The sequence below is a fragment of the Ascidia mentula genome, chromosome 5 (genome assembly GCF_947561715.1).
Source record: "Ascidia mentula chromosome 5, kaAscMent1.1, whole genome shotgun sequence".
NCBI classification, from domain to species: domain Eukaryota; kingdom Metazoa; phylum Chordata; class Ascidiacea; order Phlebobranchia; family Ascidiidae; genus Ascidia; species Ascidia mentula.
The window spans coordinates 5662562-5680364 of NC_138570.1; the positions used below are offsets into that span (position 1 = coordinate 5662562).

General features: G+C 38.9%; 4 protein-coding genes across 4 annotated transcripts; 1 reads left to right on the top strand and 3 right to left on the bottom strand.

Annotated features, from left to right (window-relative positions):
• Nucleotides 1-43: 43 nt before the first annotated feature.
• On the bottom strand, nucleotides 44-1599 carry LOC145903765 (quinone reductase-like). The gene is made up of 5 exons (XM_082991904.1): nucleotides 1446-1599; nucleotides 1286-1383; nucleotides 559-697; nucleotides 287-429; nucleotides 44-221 (listed from the first exon to the last, which is right to left on the bottom strand). The coding sequence occupies exons 1-5, from the start codon at nucleotides 1567-1569 to the stop codon at nucleotides 123-125; spliced, it is 603 nt and encodes a 200-aa protein (XP_082848030.1). The 5' UTR covers nucleotides 1570-1599; the 3' UTR covers nucleotides 44-122.
• An 893-nt stretch (nucleotides 1600-2492) lies between these two features.
• On the bottom strand, nucleotides 2493-4567 carry LOC145903340 (quinone reductase-like). The gene is made up of 5 exons (XM_082991418.1): nucleotides 4268-4567; nucleotides 4015-4112; nucleotides 3583-3721; nucleotides 3361-3503; nucleotides 2493-2821 (listed from the first exon to the last, which is right to left on the bottom strand). Exons 1-5 carry the CDS (start codon nucleotides 4392-4394, stop codon nucleotides 2723-2725), a joined length of 606 nt encoding a protein of 201 aa, XP_082847544.1. The 5' UTR covers nucleotides 4395-4567; the 3' UTR covers nucleotides 2493-2722.
• A 917-nt stretch (nucleotides 4568-5484) lies between these two features.
• LOC145902149 (baculoviral IAP repeat-containing protein 8-like) lies at nucleotides 5485-7925 on the bottom strand. Its single transcript, XM_082990020.1, has 5 exons — nucleotides 7826-7925; nucleotides 7576-7620; nucleotides 6897-7151; nucleotides 6373-6627; nucleotides 5485-6081 (listed from the first exon to the last, which is right to left on the bottom strand). Exons 1-5 carry the CDS (start codon nucleotides 7873-7875, stop codon nucleotides 5640-5642), a joined length of 1047 nt encoding a protein of 348 aa, XP_082846146.1. The 5' UTR covers nucleotides 7876-7925; the 3' UTR covers nucleotides 5485-5639.
• A 758-nt stretch (nucleotides 7926-8683) lies between these two features.
• On the top strand, nucleotides 8684-16311 carry LOC145902145 (kelch-like protein 10). Its single transcript, XM_082990017.1, has 15 exons — nucleotides 8684-8898; nucleotides 9296-9529; nucleotides 10098-10295; nucleotides 10393-10501; nucleotides 10763-10905; nucleotides 11154-11333; nucleotides 11913-12019; nucleotides 12165-12319; nucleotides 12722-12824; nucleotides 13092-13255; nucleotides 13681-13772; nucleotides 13865-13970; nucleotides 14332-14472; nucleotides 15028-15245; nucleotides 15665-16311. Exons 2-15 carry the CDS (start codon nucleotides 9489-9491, stop codon nucleotides 15915-15917), a joined length of 2010 nt encoding a protein of 669 aa, XP_082846143.1. The 5' UTR covers nucleotides 8684-8898; nucleotides 9296-9488; the 3' UTR covers nucleotides 15918-16311.
• Nucleotides 16312-17803: the final 1492 nt, after the last annotated feature.

Genomic DNA, 17803 nt, shown 5'->3' on the forward strand with positions numbered 1-17803 from the left:
CTTTTCATGACTGAAATACCATGGTCAAAATAAACCAATGAATGAGTGTATAACTAATACAGCACTACATGCGCACGACTATGTACATAGCGTCTAAAACGGACACTTGGGACGTTGTTAAATCAAAATGCCGTGGAATCCACTCGCTGATGCCGAGCTGCGTGTGCCCACCATTCAAGCTGGCTGTAAAGTTTCTCAAAACCAGGTTCCATTTTGCTTCCCTGTAATCGAATAGACACGTTAGCACCGTGGGGTTCCAATCCAACTTCGTATTTTAAATTCTCGCCTGGTCTGTCTTTTGCGGGAATCCGTTTTCATCGAAACAATGTTGAATTTGCGAGATCGTAAACATGTTGGAAATCGTTACGCACCCCAGTTCGCCCAGGAAAGAGCGAAGTTGGACTCCGGCTCTCGCACCGCCGACCAGCCCTATTGAATACACATAACTTGCGATAAAAAATCTGGTTAGATGTTAGAGATACGAACACTTTTGAGACGCTTGTTTACCAACTACGTGCGTGTACTATGTGACGGGTATTGATATTCAATCGCACTTACCCGGGGAATAGGTAATGATAGCGGAGGGTTTTAAAGAGTACGACTGAGGACTGAAGTAATCCATGGTGTTGGACAATGCTGGTGGAATGCTATGGTTGTATTCTGCAGATATCACCACAATCGCATCTGCTTCGGCAATCTATTAAAAATGAATGAAAGGGCAATTAATTAATCATTTTTGCTTACTTTTGGTGAATTTAAAGTTTACAAAAAATATTTGTTGCCTATTTTTAAAAGATGCAGACACATAAAACTTATAATCTTTATACGACAGACAATAGCAAACATTGGCAGGACGCTTCTCGGCTTATGAATGATAATCCCTATCGTTTGCAAACAAGGCGTTGTCAATTAGTTGCAAATATTCGGGTTCGGGTGTGTCCAACGTCTATTTGTAGATGTGTCCATTGGCTTACTATACCCTCGAGGGCGTATTTTGAAATCAAGTTGTGCTTTTTACTCAACAAAATGACATGAGGTAATAAAAAATACCCTTAATTTTTTTTAGAATTTCAGCAATTTGCCTGGGAGCAACAGCAGCACAATAAAAACTGTTACAACCGTGCTTTGAAGTGTTGATAACTTTATCCTTAATTGGGTTGTGAATTGAGAACAACCCTCAGTGCAATGAAAGCAAAGATAGGAGAACTTTTTGCCAATGCGGGAAGTAGATCTGATCCTATCACAGGCCGCACGCTTTAATTCCAAGGTGTTCAATATATCTGACCTGTTTGTTCATATCAATCAATTGCTTTGGAGCCTTATCCGGTGGTCTGTAGAAATGCACGGGCTTCGTCAGAAGTGGCAGTTTGAATTCCAGGGGGTCTAGAGTCGTGTTACCATATAATTGGAGCGATCGAATCAGAAAAATTGCAGTTTATCATTACCTACTAGCACCACGTCTAAATTCTTTTCTTTCAGCTTGCGACAAACGAATTTGGCAACGCGGTCGCCAACTCTCCCTTCCCTGGTTGTACCCAAGAACACGACAACCTTCTTCCAAGCACTCATGTTCTCTGACCCTTAATTTTACAAGTTAGATTGATCCTAAGAAAAGAGTAACAAAACTAATCATTTGAAATGAACGAAATCATATTCATAAAAATACTGCACCCGTCTGCTGTTGAGTCAACCGACAGCTAAAAGTAAAGCCTCTCACACATGTCCCTCAACCCTATACGCTCAGGTGCGTGGTCATATACACGAAAAAAGTGCTGAATCACGATGAGTAAATATACTGTTTCGGTTGCCGAGCAGTTCGGCGCGTAGCTTACGAAAGCACGAACGTTTTTCTCTTTCGTAAAAATGACCCAATCAGTATAAATTAACCGTTTTTTGGCGGTTAAAATCAGGGACCTTTTTCACGTGACAGTGTAGGGCGGAGGGACTGTTTAATCCCCCAGTTTCAGAGCAAACAATGTTTTTTATGGCCCCCTAGACTCTGGGCCCTGGTGCGTCGCACCGGATGCACCCCTTCTCATAGGGCCTGGTCGAAACAAACAGTAAACGAAAATTACCTGTATCCCGCCGTGAGAGGACAGACATGAGATAGAGATAGAATTTTGTGTCTCACCGTGAAGTAAGTTTATGTGAAAATTGGCGTTTTTCAAGTGGAAAGTTATTTTTTAAGCAATCGGAAGAGGAAGTGATTGTGCAAAACAGCTACATGTTTTGAGGTATTTGCTGACTCATGATTTGACGGAACTGTAAACATGAGTACCAAATGACCCAGGTATGACAGGAACATGACTTGCAAATACTTATCTTGACTCTTTTAACATTTCATTTGTCTGGAGCTATGGGTATGAGCCAACGTAGGCAGAACACACGCTCTGATAATAATTTTCAATCAACGACTTATACGATTTTGGCCAAACTCAGTACGAGGTAGAATTTTAAACTTGTGCAAGTAACTGCAACACATTTCACCCTGGTTATGTATTTGGACGGAAGTGCAATATATCATGTAAACATCCAATGAAAAGCATGCAATATGTGATTTGGTAGGTGAAATATTTCACGAAGTATGCATATCGTGCAAATAGGTAGCTTATCGCTGGTATCAAATCGCACACAGAAGACAAGACAACATTTATACAGTTATGCTTCAAGGAAAATTTTTGCTGATCATGTACATAAAAATGTGCAGCTTCGAGGGGATCACTTAGAAGCCACCAACAGTCTCCCTCTGTTGCTTTGCAGCATTTGCCCACCATTCAAGTTGCTTCAGAAGTTTCTCAAGACCAGGTTCCATTTTTCCACCCTGTGAATTATTTAAAAGTTCAATGGCATAAACACAAATCCATAAAAATTTATTCTAATTGGGAAAAACTTAGAATACAGAACCAAAATTAGATTGGAATAATAATTAAAGAGTAGGCTCTAATTAATATTCTAATCTAATTTTTGTTTTTGTCAAAATTTGCCAGTTGGTCCAATGATCTTTTTTTATTCAGAACAAGTTTAAACAAACACAGGCAAATTGTACAGCACAAAGTTCGTCAGTCTTGTACTCTTGTGGTATATATAAATTGTTTGTTGCCATTCTGATTATATGCTTGTAATTCTAATTTAGGAAAAACCAAGGCACCTTATTCCTAATTCTAATGTAATTTATAAAAAACAAGCTCTAATTTCAATTCTAATCTAAGTTAAAACAGCTTAAAAATGTTGTTGTTCCAGTCTGCAACAATTATTTCAGTTTTGTGCACAAGATAAGCATATGTCAGAAAAGCGACTGATCAAGTTTCATGAAATAGTATGAATACTACATGTCAGATAAAGGTACGAAGTTGCACAAACCTGTGTTGTTGCCTTAGGAACTCCTTGCTCATCCAAGGCCTCTGATATTTGCGAAATTGTAAACATGTTGGAAATGGTCACACACCCAAGCTCACCCAGAAATGATCTCAATTGTACTCCTGCTCTGGCTCCACCCACAAGACCTTTTATAAACAGAAAATTGGTTGGAGGTATTTAATATAGGCCACTGGTGAGAGAAATTCTTTGCATTTAAGCACTCACTTGGTGAGTATGTGATAATCGCAGATGGTTTTCGTGAATATGCCTGAGGACTAAAGTAATCCATGGTGTTTGAGAGAGCTGGTGGAATGCTGTGATTATATTCAGCTGATATCACAATCACTGCATCAGAATTATCTATCTGTTTAAAGAATCAGTTTAAGCAAGATATTTTTGACTGTGCAAAATAAAGCACTGCCTGGAAAATTACTACTTTTTTTGGTTTAACTCAAACAAGCTCATTTAAGCTGATCCTGTAACTATTTTTGTGTTGAGTTATTGTCAAATTGTTTCTTATTAAGTGTCACATTCATTTAAAATTGTTGTTACAAAAAGATTGTGTGTTTAGTATTTCGCTTAGTGCTTAAAAAAGTAAGCTAAACATTTAGTTTTAGTTATTTGATTACACATAAGTCATGCTGTTCATGAAATTACCTTTTTGTTCATTTCCACTAGCTCATTTGGAGCTGTATTGGGAGCTCTGTAAAAATGAACTGGCTTGGTCAGAAGTGGAAGAGGGAATTCCAATGGATCTGCAAAATTAAATAAAAATGTACAGACGTCCTACCTTAGCCCTTATTATTTATGCAATTGCACTTTGGATTGAAAATTAGGAACAGCAACTTCAATGCAACTTTATAAAAGACACAAACCAGTAATTTTATACTACTTCAGTTGATTTGCATACCTACAAAAGTAACATCTAATTTTCTTTCCTGCAGTTTCTTGCAGACAAATTTAGCAACCCGATCACCAACTCTTCCTTCCCTTGTAGTTCCTAAGAAGACAACAACCCTTTTCCACGCCTGAGACATGTTGCTTGTTTAGCCTGTTAAACCTAGACAAGTCATTTTCAATGTTTTTTGGGTTGTTCAGTAACACAATAGACTACAAAATTTAAACAAACATAATAGACCACAAAATTTAATCACGCATGCTAGTGTTTAACGGAATAAACAATGAATTTGGTTTCTCAATAAACACAAACACATCAACTACATGTAACACGCGAATAAATCTCTGCGAAGGATAAACAAACCAAACCTCCCTGCAACGGAACGCCCCTCCCAGAAATTTAAAAATCAGCTTAGTCATGCTGCGTCAGGATAAAAGCTGGGTCAATTTTTAGTTATATTTTGATGGTATTTTCGGCTAAACAGATCAGTGGCATAAATTATGCTTCGATAAGGCAATGACCATTGTATTTGTCAAGATAGTGTTTTTGTAGTGACATTTATAGCATGTACCTTATGTTTATTTGTTTTGCCATATCTTTTCGTCGCCAAATGCAATTGTGATGTCCTCTTTACAGGAAACCGTGTAGCCTACTGATGTTTATCATCACGAGGACGACGTAACGCATGTTGTCACTTCTAATATAAAGAAACTAAAGCATTTCCATACAACGGTGTTGTTATTATGTCAGCCAACAACGTATTTGACTGAAGTAGCCTCCATGCCGCCTACCTGCCTTAGTCCCAAAGGCAATTTTCTTTTATAGTACCCTTTTGTGTTCATTTTTTATATTATAAAAATGAAAACTACTATATGTCACTCTACTACCCTTTTTGTGCCAAGCTACCCTCAGTTTGATTACTTTTTTAAACTGTGTGAACGGATTTTAACAAATTAGGGGCCTTTGTAGTTTTCAAAAAAGAAATGATTCCCAGAAACATGCGTATTAAAGAGTTGTAGCTATAGTCACGGGAATAACGTTTTTATTAGTCATCCTGGTAAACTACGGGGTTCTTTTCCACTGCGGGGTTTTCCAGTACACTTTCTTCAGGTGAGAAATCCCTTTCTCAGGTGCGAAGCTAACTTCCAAGTGCGATCCCAAAATAGGACTGAATCTGCTCATAAGCCGGTCCTTTTACACTGCCGCGCATATTTACAATACATATAAAATCCATTATAAACAGTTTGTTTGATTACGAATATATATATATGTTCAAGACTACAAATATTCACATGTGAACAAATTAACAACCAAGCAAGTTTTATCACGCGGCTTGTCATTTAGACATAAGGTACAAAAATATGTGTAGTTTAGTAATTTTCTCCTAACGATAAAACTTGACGATGCTTTCCATACGAGCTCGACAGATGGGACACTGACGCAAAGCGGAGGCACATTTCACACAACAACATACGTGACCACATGGCATGAGAACGCAGTCGCACTTATTATCAAGACAAACTTTACAAGTTTCATCTTCGTCAACGTCGTCACAGTGTTTATTGCTGCTTACTGCGGTAGGCGCTACTGGGGTTGGTGGTTTAATTACAGTTTCTTCTTTTCCCGGAAACGCCGCGGACATAAGAACTTGACCAGCAGGTTGGTTTCTTATATTTCCAACGTCCTGTAAGTCTTGTGGGAGTTGGGAGGTAAAGTTTGACGTATCGTCACTTGCAACTTCTTGTTCTCGAGTTGCTTCGAAGTTTTGAATGTCGCCGACAAGCTTCGCCAGTGATGTGTACATTTCGTGATTCACATTGATGTATCTGAGTACAAAGTGTAACTTGTGATTGTCTGTTTGACTTTCACCCGGTGCGTAAAAGGCCGGCCGGACTGTGGTGCAACACGATATTGCGCAAGTACGTGTTATAGTCCATGAAAATATGACTTAAACTAAATTTAAAACGTTAGGATCAAGATCGCAATCGTACCATGCAGCTAACTGAGTCGATTTTTATCGAAAATATTCCTACATCATTGGGTATATACGCTGTAACACGTATCAGCACACATCCAATTACCACATTACCAACACGCGATAGTTGTTTCTTGCATACCTTTTTACAACGGTTTCCACTGATTCGGGATCGAAACCGAACATAAGCGCTTCTTCATACAACTCGCTCTGCTTTGCTTCCTTAAGTTTTTCTTCCAAGTTAACTCTGTGAATTGGTGGAGGGACATCGAAGGAAGTTTGAACTTGGGTGACCGTGTCACTGGCTTGACTTGAACTTGGTCGGTGAAGTTGGGGGGACTTGTCGGTAACTTGTTTGATGTATTCACTTCCTTTTTCGTTCAGCATAAATTCACAACTGAGAAACACAAAATCAAAATATTTATGTTGGGCGAACGTGTTACAGATTGTTGTGAAAGTGGGCTGAAGCAATATGGTCGACTACTATGGGTATGGTTACAATGCAACATCGCACAAATTTGCTTTCAAAATGTGATCGCTGAATAACTGTCTGGAAGCACAACACAACTACATAGAATCACGACAGACTTGGTGAAATGGTTTGACGTGATTTTGCGGAAGTAGTTGATGATTAAATTTTTACTTGTGGAAAGATTGTTAACTTACTGCGGGTACCACTTGCAGTGTTCGAACCACGGGTCGTCGTTCTTATCCCAATCCTTTAAACCTCCGCCGCATTGGAAACACATCACCCGGTCACCGTCCCCAAGGTAAAACAAGCCTGCGTTGGCCAATTGCACTGACGTTGCCTTGATGTGATTTGGCCACTTGGAAACGAACGTCATCACTCTTGCTTTAAAAGTCGCCTTCTCGGGCCAATGCGCCTGCGCCCTTTTTCCTCTTGCGCCACCGCTGCCACTCCTGTTTGGTCACACAAAAGGCGGTGAATCAGTGGAATGCTGTGCGTGGGCGGCTTGCGACATGACGTTTATTCAAATTGGTGCAACAAAGGATCAAAAGTTGCGCCCATATTACATTCTTGTTGTTGCTTTCTGCCTATGTAAGCGGCAATAAAAACAAGCAAATATTACCAAGACGTGTGCTGGGCTGGGCAACGCAAAAAAACACATTGAAGCATATTAAAACATACTAAACTTGAATTAGTATTCCATACTTTGTGTTATACCTTGAGCAGCAAACGTATTGCTCGAAACTAATCACTTTGTTGATCACCGCTTTTAGCGTAATAACTTGCAAGAATTTGCTCGTGATGCCAGACGGTTGTAAGGATTTCAAAACTTAGGTACGTTGAAATTGTATGATTAGGTTGACCAACTGTACTTACCGCGCAGATGTTACACTTCCATGGATGTTGTTTTTCACGTTTAATCTGTTACACAAAAAACGTTATAAGCTTAACAAAATATATTTTACAATACACAGTGATTTCTATAATCAGGAATCACAATATACTACGTGATATTACATCTAAAACAACTGTAAATAAACTAAACAACCAAATATATCACTAATGCCTTAAAACGCGCACCACCACTGTCGCATTCGCAAACGACAAAACAGAGTATAAACCTCACCTTGATCGATCTTCGGCCTCAGATGGGCAGTAACAATCACTACAATCCATGTTGAGCGGAACGACAACCGAGCAAAAGCGCACAAAGACGTACCAAACCAGAGCAGTTATACTCGTGACGTTTCAACGGTTGAAGAAAATCACTGCTCACCCGCAAGGTGATTCCCCGAAATTTGTACCGTGTGGTCGAACATCAGGTGTCTGTTTTAAATGCGGAGGAGGCGCGTAGATCAAATGCATTTAAGCTGTTGAAACAAAACGAACCATTTTAGTTACTGTGACACGTTTATCTACTACACGGGTTAGTTAAATTGTTATTTTAGAAGAAACTAAATGTTGTAGCAAAAAGTGATTTTAAAATTCAATCATTTGTCTCTAGTAGGGCGATTTAACATCTGTTTAGAAGTTGCAAAATGCTTTCTAAGTTTGGTTTCAACAATCAATAAGCGGTACAATATATGTGGGGTGTATACAATTAATTTCGGCTATACTTTTTTCTGGCCGCTGATATGGTGAGTAAACCAGTCGACAGTTTAACAATTCGTTTCTGCCCGAGACAGCTTTTGGTGAAATCCAATTCATTCAAAACGGTAGACGTTGCCTTATACTTATACGTTTACACTGTGACCAATTGACAAAAAACAAGCTGCGGCTGCTATTACAATTGAAATGACTGTTTGCTGAGGGCGTCGAAAATGTCCTTTGGCGCAATGAAAAGAGTTTCGTATTTACGTGAACGAAACAACTCGTGACAGGACCTGTGTGTTACATACTCGCGTGATTTATCACCTTCTGTGTCGAACAACATTGTAGCTTGCTATTAGGACAGTTTGAAAACGATGTACGAGGTAAACGAACCTCGAATTCCAGAAATGAGAAATTTCAGGGAAAGAATTAGAACTTTTAGAAATTGTCCAAACGGAATCGGGGTCATTTAACTCCCCGTCAGCTGGCAAGTGCTGGATTTTACTATTTCGGAAGCAATCGTGAAGCTCACTGCTTCTATTGCAACTGGAAGCGTAATTGGGAACATGACGATGATCCGTGGAAACAGCATGCAAAGAACTATCCTACGTACATTAATATGGCTTTAGTTATGTAATCTTATTGCGTATATGGTATTAACGTTTATTTATAAGGGTGGTACAGATCAATCAGTCATATAGGAGGCCTTTACATATAATTTGCATTGGTGTGTCGTTTTGATATTGTTGGGTCATAAGCCTACTTCCATATCATTCGTTGAGTATACGCCTCCTGTCTCAACTTCCAGATTTGCTTTTCAAATTTTATTTCTGCATAGGGTGATTGTGTCACCTAGTTGGAATTATCTGATGTATGATTTTACGCAAGATCATAAACAGTAGACATTGCCAGGAATGAGCTGGAATAACAATGTACCTTTGCCATCAGTATAGCAAAATAATAAATACTTTCAAAACTCAAATAAAAGCCGAAGTGTTTTTTACAGATGTGGATACCTGTCAAAAAATAAAGGTCCCAAATTCGTAGCAAGAATTCGAAGATGCGACCAGGCATTAAATGACCTGAGAAATGCCATTCCTGTAAGTGTAGCACTACTTACACAATCAACACCTCCACAATCCTACAAAACAGAAGACTTGGAAGAACTCTCTCATAGGATTGAGGTTCAAGCTAGGAACATGGGATTCGAAGAGTCATCAATTTCCAATGTAACACAAAGGTAAGTTTACACTGACTTTGTTTGAAACAAACGAAAGCCAACAGTCAAGGCTTTGTGGAAAAGTAAGGACGCTATTTCATTGTTTTGTTCACTTGCTAGCGTCTATTTCGTATTTGACAAAAGGGCTTATGCGTCAAAAACTGAAGTTCACAATTAAGTACATCTGAAACAGTGTGTTTAATACAAGTGTATACTACCAACCATGTTCATATTCTAAGCAATGTGGAGCCAATAATAGAGCCTTGCAGCTTATACACAAATGTTCATATTCGTTTTTGTCAACAAAGCTACCGGAAATAATTGTTTATTTTATTTGAAGTTATATTTTTTATTTTTTTCTGGTGTGTTTAGTGCACTTTCTGATACGTTTCCGAAAAAAATGCGTTACAAGTCATTTAGCACAAAATAAATCACTGAAGTTCTACTATTTCACACAAAATTTGACATAATTCCCTGCTTTAAAGGCTTTTGTCTTGTTGTTGTCAAACGTCATACAGACGTTTGTGACGTAACTATACCATTCTTTATTTGTGCGAGTCACAATTATATTGAAATGGTGTCAATTCAGTCGATGGAGGGCGCTAGCAATGGACATCAGCCAGAGTACGTCAGCTTCGTCCATGGTGTCCGTTTCAAACTCTTGTTTGCCGTCGACGTTTAACGAATTGCGCCACAAAGGAATTTTCTGTGACGTGGTTCTCAAGGTACAAGATGCAAGATATCCAGTCCATCGTTTGGTCCTCTGCGCCTGCAGCGACTATTTCAGGTATCATTTGAAGTGTTTTTTAAAGTTATGTAGTTTGTGCTTTTAATTCTCGGGTTACTGGGTACTTTATACAGTGAAATAAACACTTTGTATGCAGGTCTTTATTTCTTGGTGGTTGGAAAAGTGCCGAAAAGCAAGAAATTGAAATTCCTGGCGTTTCTCCGGAAATGATGTCATGTATTATCAATTTTGCCTACACTGGACAGGTTATTAAAGGCGTTTTATGCACAGCTGTTAACTTTTAACAAGTATTTATAAAGTGTTAAACTTACCATGAGTTACTTGGGCTTCTTTGCAATGTAACCTATACACCACAAAGCAATTTAACACAACTTACAATGAAACAACAAGAAAATTAGTTACACCTACGCCAAATGTATTGTGTTCATACATGGAAACCTTAGATTCAGCATGCATATTATTTTATCCACTAATGTCACACATTGCATTAAATGCAAATTTGTAAGGTTGCTGTGACGTCACTGAATGTGGGAGAACTTCTTTCAGCCGCCGACCAGTTTTTAGTGAAATATATCAAGGACAAATGTTGTGCTTTTCTGAAGAAACAACTCACTCCGACCAACTGCATAGATATTCGCCAATATGGAAGGTGCGCATAATGTTTTTAGTGATTTCAATTATCCAAACATATACCATTGGCGTTTAGTCCGCTAAACATCGGGTAAACTAACATATGTTCACTCTATTGCTCTATTTCCCTTGGTAGGGAATGGTGGTGATTAGATTTGAGTGGTGAAGTTCTTAAAACAAAATTTTCCATGGCTTTTAAAATTCTATGCTACTGTCTCCAGGCTCTTTTTCGAATGTAAATTTCCTAAATTTATGTTCATATTGCAGGCACTATTACTGTTCGAAGTTGATTGACGCCGTTACAACCTACATTCTCTTCAACTTCGAAGAAATTTCTCGAAAGAGCGAAGAATTCCTTTTCATGTCATTCGTGGACCTGAACGACATTATTACTGACGACCGACTTAACGTGCGACTTGAAGAGTCAGTTTGTGAGGCGATTTTCAGGTGGATCCTTAGTTTTCGACACTTATTAATCGCAGCCAACGACATACGTTAATGGAAAACTAATGTTTTGATAATCATTGGGTTATCTGTATCAGTGCTTTTTTGTGAGTGTTTTTTAATATTTTCGTTGCCTTCCACCACAACAAATAAGATTTTTTCTGTTTCAATTTGTGCCCCTTCATTATTTAATTTCACTTTTAATTTCAGTTAGCAATTTTATAACTGCTTTCGGTTTATAGCTGGTCGGTTCTTGTTAATTTTGTGCAAACATTACGCTAAATTATATTTGCCAATGGGACGAGAAATATAAATTGTAATTTCCTATTATGAATTAATAATGGACCTATACTACATACGTGTAGACATAAGAAACATTACCCAATAGCCACCTGTACGTTTTATTCGGAAAATATGTTGTTTAGGTCTATTTTTACTGTTTTTACTATCTGTAATGTTTTCTTGGGCAGTCTTTGGACATTTTTGCATCTATATGTGAGTTATGTATAGGCTATGTGACAAGTATAACTACTATTAATCCATATTGCTTCACCACCAAAGAGGCTATACGCATATGTCCAGGTGGGTGCGACACGATAAAATGGGACGAATAACACACCTCAACGCTTTGTTGAAGGGAATAAGAATGGGACTACTTGATCCAGAGTATTTCATGACCAAAGTAAAAGGTAGAGTCAGAACCATATATGAAATGTTAAAATTAATCTATGTAGAGTTTTGATACAGGCGCTTGAAAAAAAGTTTTTATTTGCGTTTTTATTTACCTTGACTTGGTATAAATCCAAGTACAGCAACATCAACTTTGCGTTACAGGAAGTGATTTGGTGATGGAATGCATGCCAGAGTGTCGAACTTTAATCAAAGAAGCGATGAAAGTGGTTTGCGACCTTCACTCGCATGACAGCAACTACATGGCAACGCGCGAAAATCTGTTCAATTCTTTGCTGCGCCCACGTCTGCCGAATGAGGTGAGATTCACGAAAACCGTCAAACGATAGAAACACTGGGTAATGATTTGCATGAAAAACTACAAGGGACCTCTTCTTTCTAAACATACATTTTACACTTTCAGTAACTTCTGGTGCACTGTTTTAGTTGTTTGTTTGGAAACAGTTTATAGTCACCACAAAAGGGAAGTATTTGCTTGGCCGTTTGGTCGGCAAAGTCGCCTGATAGTCACACCAGCTGCACTGATGAGACCTTATGAGTCGAAACAGTGGCCATGTATGCAGCTTACACAAGTTATAGACTATACCTTAAATTCCAATTACTAAAAGTTAGAGTTATGAGGTGGAGAAGGCCCTAAAGCTTTGAGACCATTAATGTTTTCTTCCAAACATGGACAAAAGTCGCCTTTGGTTTTTCCTCAGGTTCTTTTCGCGGTTGGCGGATGGAGCGGGGGAAGTCCCACCAACGCAATTGAAGCGTACGACCCGCGCGCAGAGACGTGGCTTAATGTCAGCACAATTCCAGGTTGGCTGAAACAAAACAAACCACTTTGCGAAACGTGTTTACTTGGCAAAAAATGGACCTCTGTATTTGCATTACGATCTATTTAAACCAAATTGTAAATGAAATGGCTCGAAAATCTGTCTTAAGATTGTAATCTTTGATGCTACTGTTACCTCACGTCCAGACAATGTCACGCGGAAATAGAGCCTTGGCGTGGCTATTCAAAGTCATACATAGGCCTACAACCCGTCGTTTCAACGTTGGTTTACCCATCTGTGTTTTTGGTAGATACAGACTCTGGAAGTGGATACAGGACTCTTGCCGACATTCCAAGAGCCTACCACGGTGTGGCGTTCTTGAAAGGTTCCGTTTATGTAATAGGAGGTTTCGATGGGAGCACTTACTTCAACCTCGCCCGCAGATTTGACGTCACTACCTTTGAGTGGTTCCAGGTTAGCCTAAAACCAGAAAGTGCAAAACATGGACAACTTTAAGTGCAAAATTTTATCCAAGATTATAAGATTGTGGTTTATAATCTCAGAAAAAGTTTTATTTTTAAAACTTCCTTGCTGTTAGCTTTTTCGCCATTATCTTTTGTAAAAATAAAGTACATCCTATTATATGCACAAAAGAGCCATAATAATCAATGAGAGCTGCAGACAAAGTGGAAATCTGTGTGCCTGCTAGTCTACCAGCTCGCACAGTGCCACACCAACAGCTGCACTGAAGAGACCTTACAGGTCGAAACAGTGCGTGTATACACCCTGTCTGCAGCTCTCATTGAAAGTACATCCTCATTTAACTTTTTTTTATTGCTATACACAGGCCGGTAATATTTAAACAAACTTTCACATATAATTGTTGTTGTTTGAAAAAGGAACCACCCATGCAACACAAACGTTGCTACATCAGCGTAACAGTGATGGGGAAAAGGATTTACGCACTCGGTGGAATGGACGGAGAAAGCAGGTTTGCACCGAGTAATTGTTACCGCTATCGTTTCGGCAAAATACGTACAAATTCGTGAGTGCCGAATTTTTGTATGGATGACTTGTTTATAGACTGAGCTCCGGTGAAGTTTTTGATCCGGAAAGGGGAACATGGGGAGCTTTACCAGATATGAACGAAAAACGAAGCGATGCCAGCGCCACCTCTCTTGGCGGAAGGGTAAACTTGCTTGGTTTGGTGGTTTTAGGAATAAGACCAAAGATATTTGAGAAAGGGGCATTTAGTTTGAGTGTATCTTTAAGTTATACTGGTTACATATATGGACTCATTTCTAATCGACACAAAACTTCCAGAAAACAAATATTTCAATTTTGTTTACATATTACATATAAGCTATATGATAAAAAATCGTATTGAAATTTGTTGTATCACCAGTTAAAATCAAACCAAAAGGTTTTTGCCAGCACGGCCCGAAATTCCATTACATATGCGCCAAGTACAGTATTTTTTGTATTCGTCCTATATAACTATTGCCCATGTCGTTGTTAATGGGTCGTATAGACCGGTTTTGTCGAGACAGGTTTACATAGCAGGCGGCTTCAACGGGCAGGAATGCCTTAATACTGCTGAGTTCTACGACCCTGAATGTGTCGCGTGGACCAGAGTTACACCAATGAGGAGCCGCAGATCAGGAGTATCTATAATTAGCTTTCACGACATGGTCAGGAATTATTGATACCTATTGTTATTGGTATATATGTATTAGCCCTTAATGTACTGCCTCAGTGCTCTGCTGCATGTAGCTCATTCATTCAATAGTACTGATGATGAACGCAGTTCGTGTTCGAAACGTCTACCTAACTTAAGATGATTAACAGCATATTAGGTTTGGCTTTTATATTCGAAGTATTGCCATGTCATACTAAAAGTTAGCAGTTAACGTAGACCTATAGGTTTGCTTTGCCTTTGGCAAAAGTAAGTATTGCCATTATAATGGCCAGTGAAACACTGTTGACCAAATTGTTGCTGAAAGATAAGTTTACAAAGATCAAAATGTAATATTTCGAGTTTCATGTCGCGCTCTAAACAGCACCGAGACTATACAAAACCAACGCAATAGCTATTACGTGATGTCGATGGTTCGGTCGCCTTACAAGCCAAACGAGGACGATTCCACAATAATGCAAAATCCAATTTTATTAAAAAGTTGCCAACGTATTTTGAACCCATACGTTTTTGTTCAGATTGTGTGACGTAACAAACCATACATATGCAGGTTTACGCCGTTGGGGGCTTCGATGGCGTGAACCGTTTGAAACATGCAGAGGCGTATTGCCCGACAACAAACACGTGGCGCAACACTTCCAACATGAACAAACCCCGCTCCAACTTCGGTATCGAGGTGATCGACGACCAGCTGGTAGTGGCTGGAGGTTACAATGGACATCAGACTTCTCCTAATGTAGAGGCGTACGACGACTCCGCAAACGAATGGTAAATGTGTTGGAAATGTCCCTTGTTCAAGAAATAATATTCCTCCGAACGTCACCCGTATTACACAGCGGATTAGCGTTAGTGGAGATGTTTAAAATTCATGTACATTTTCTTCCATTGTCTCAGTAAAACACAGACTAATAATAAACAAAGCACCACTTTTCACTTATAGCAGGCGAAACAGTAATGTTTCATGCAATGGTATGATTGGCGGGATCGTCCCACTGCGCAGGTCCTTACTTGGCGATCACAGCTATCATATCGAGATCATTAGGTTTACAGGCTTTGTTGTAATGGCTAAGCTGGTTTACAGCCTAAAATGCCTGGGCTTCCAGACCTGTTGTAATTGGCAGGAGAAAAAAAATGGACGTTTGTAGTTGTATACCTGAGGGTAAGTTCCTTATAAACTTACTTTTTAGGTTTGAAATCAAGGACATGCACATTTGTCGAAGTGCTCTCAGCTGTTGCGTCATATCATCACTGCCTTACAACGTCATCAAAAAGTACTGCGTGCCACGTGACTTCCCCGACGGTTCCTCCTCTATTAACGTAGAGGACAACGTCCTCTCGGAGCGCAGTGGGATTACCACAGACGAAGAAGAATTGGATGAACGTTATGACTTAGAGTCCCTTTCCCGTAACGACGAAGTTGTTTTGGACGTTGATGAATAATGATGCCAAAGCGGTTTTTCAAGTTTCAATACAGTGACAAAAAAAATGTTCGCTTGCAAACTGTACGTTTAGGTAGCTATGGGATTCTGTGTTGATATTTAGGTTAAACGACAACGGTAAATGCACTTCACAAATCAGTATTTATGGAAACGGTTAAATTTGTCGACTTTCTCATGAGACAAATATATTTTGATGCTACCACATTACTTACACAACGTAATGCCATGACAAGTGTTGTGTCAATGCTAAAGAAAACCTAACGCCGTATTTAAATGTCTTTGAAAATGCTTTCTTTATTACTTCTACGTAATATTTGCAGAAACTGACGATGCTTATGGTAACTTACACAAGCGAAATCGATTTTTCACAATAAAATCTGCTGACGTAAATCAGAGCCTTTTTGCTTCAATATATATCTATGATAATGGTAATGCTAACAAAAATATAAGCATAGACGATCAAACACACTGCTGTGGTTTACATAATATAGAGTTAATATTGAACTGAATCTTATAGTATAGAATAGCTATGAGAACCAATTTGCAAATATTGTTAGCGCTGTAAGGTAGCGGTAAAGGACGAATCCTTCAATCAGCGTATTTAACATAACCTGCTAGCACGTTATAAACGTTATTTAAGATTTATTCCGGACCGTTATTGTAAGCGATTGTTTAAATAGGGCCCACGAATACCAATAACACTGTGGTGAAATAAATGCAATGCAATCAAGCACCCTCATAAACAAAGTACAGAAGTAACTGCAGCCAGCCTTGATGGGGCCTTACCATACCATTTAACATCAATTGCTTTGTTCAAAAAATTTCAAAAGATTTAAAACTTAGGTACGTTGAAATTGCATGATTAGGTTGACCAACTGTACTGACCGCGCAGGTGTTATACTTCCATGGATGTTGTTTTTCACGTTTAATCTGTTACCCAAAAAACGTTATAAGTTTAACAAAATATATTTTACAATACACAGTGATTTACATAATCAGGAATCACAATATACTACGTGATATTACATCTAAAACAACTATAAATAAACTAAACAACCAAATACCTCACTAATGCCTTAAAACGCGCACCACCACTGTCGCATTCGCAAACGACAAAACAGAATTATAAATCTCACCTTGATCGATCATTGGCCTCAGAAGGGCAGTAACTATCACTACAATCCATGTTGAGCGGAACGACAACCGAGTAAAAGCGCACAAAGACGAACCAAACCAGATCAGTTATACTCGTGACGTTACAACGGTGGAAGCTCACCCGCAAGGTGATTCCCCGAAATTTGTACCGTGTGGTCGAACACCAGGTACCTGTTTTAAATGCGGAGGTGGCAAGTGATCAAATGCATTTAAGCTGTTGAAACAAAACGAACCAATTTAGTTACTGCGACACGTTTACCTACTACACTGATGGAATTGAAGCTATTTTAGAAGAAACTAAGTGTTCTAGCAAAAAGTGGTTCAATATTCAAGCATTTGTCTCAAGTAAGGCGATTTAACAACTGTTTAGAAGTTGCAAAATGCTTTTTATGTTTGGTTTTATTCACCAATCAATTAGAGGTACAGTATATGTGGGGCGTATACAATTGATAAAGGTTATACTTTTCTTTTGGCAGACAGTTAAACGTATGTTAGTAAGCTGCGAAAGCTGATATGGCGAGTAAACCAGTCGACAGTTTAACAATTCGTTTCTGCCAGAGACAGTTTTTGGGGAAATCCAATTCATCCAAAACGGTGTACGTTACCTTATACTTGCGTTGACACTGTGGCCAATTGACAATAAACCAGCTTTGTTTAACTGGAGCTGCTATAACAATTGAAATGACTGTTTGCTGAGGACGCCGAAAAGTCTTTTCATGCAGTGAAAAGAGT

What these genes read in the sequence shown, in the direction of transcription:
- LOC145903765 (XM_082991904.1), bottom strand. Translation starts at nt 1,569, where the DNA reads ATGAGTGCTTGGAAGAAGGTTGTCGTGTTCTTGGGTACAACCAGGGAA. An exon ending in TTTAGACGTGGTGCTAGTAG is followed by an intron (nt 1,384 to 1,445) that starts GTAATGATAAAC and finishes ACACGACTCTAG; the next exon opens with ACCCCCTGGAATTCAAACTG. An exon ending in TATCATTACCTATTCCCCGG is followed by an intron (nt 430 to 558) that starts GTAAGTGCGATT and finishes TGTATTCAATAG; the next exon opens with GGCTGGTCGGCGGTGCGAGA.
- LOC145903340 (XM_082991418.1), bottom strand. Translation starts at nt 4,394, where the DNA reads ATGTCTCAGGCGTGGAAAAGGGTTGTTGTCTTCTTAGGAACTACAAGG. An exon ending in ATTAGATGTTACTTTTGTAG is followed by an intron (nt 4,113 to 4,267) that starts GTATGCAAATCA and finishes TTAATTTTGCAG; the next exon opens with ATCCATTGGAATTCCCTCTT. An exon ending in GATTATCACATACTCACCAA is followed by an intron (nt 3,504 to 3,582) that starts GTGAGTGCTTAA and finishes TGTTTATAAAAG; the next exon opens with GTCTTGTGGGTGGAGCCAGA.
- LOC145902149 (XM_082990020.1), bottom strand. Translation starts at nt 7,875, where the DNA reads ATGGATTGTAGTGATTGTTACTGCCCATCTGAGGCCGAAGATCGATCA. An exon ending in CACTGCAAGTGGTACCCGCA is followed by an intron (nt 6,628 to 6,896) that starts GTAAGTTAACAA and finishes TGTGTTTCTCAG; the next exon opens with TTGTGAATTTATGCTGAACG. An exon ending in GTGGAAACCGTTGTAAAAAG is followed by an intron (nt 6,082 to 6,372) that starts GTATGCAAGAAA and finishes CTTTGTACTCAG; the next exon opens with ATACATCAATGTGAATCACG.
- LOC145902145 (XM_082990017.1), top strand. Translation starts at nt 9,489, where the DNA reads ATGGGATTCGAAGAGTCATCAATTTCCAATGTAACACAAAG. An exon ending in TTTCATGACCAAAGTAAAAG is followed by an intron (nt 12,020 to 12,164) that starts GTAGAGTCAGAA and finishes TTTGCGTTACAG; the next exon opens with GAAGTGATTTGGTGATGGAA. An exon ending in GGAATGGACGGAGAAAGCAG is followed by an intron (nt 13,773 to 13,864) that starts GTTTGCACCGAG and finishes ACTTGTTTATAG; the next exon opens with ACTGAGCTCCGGTGAAGTTT.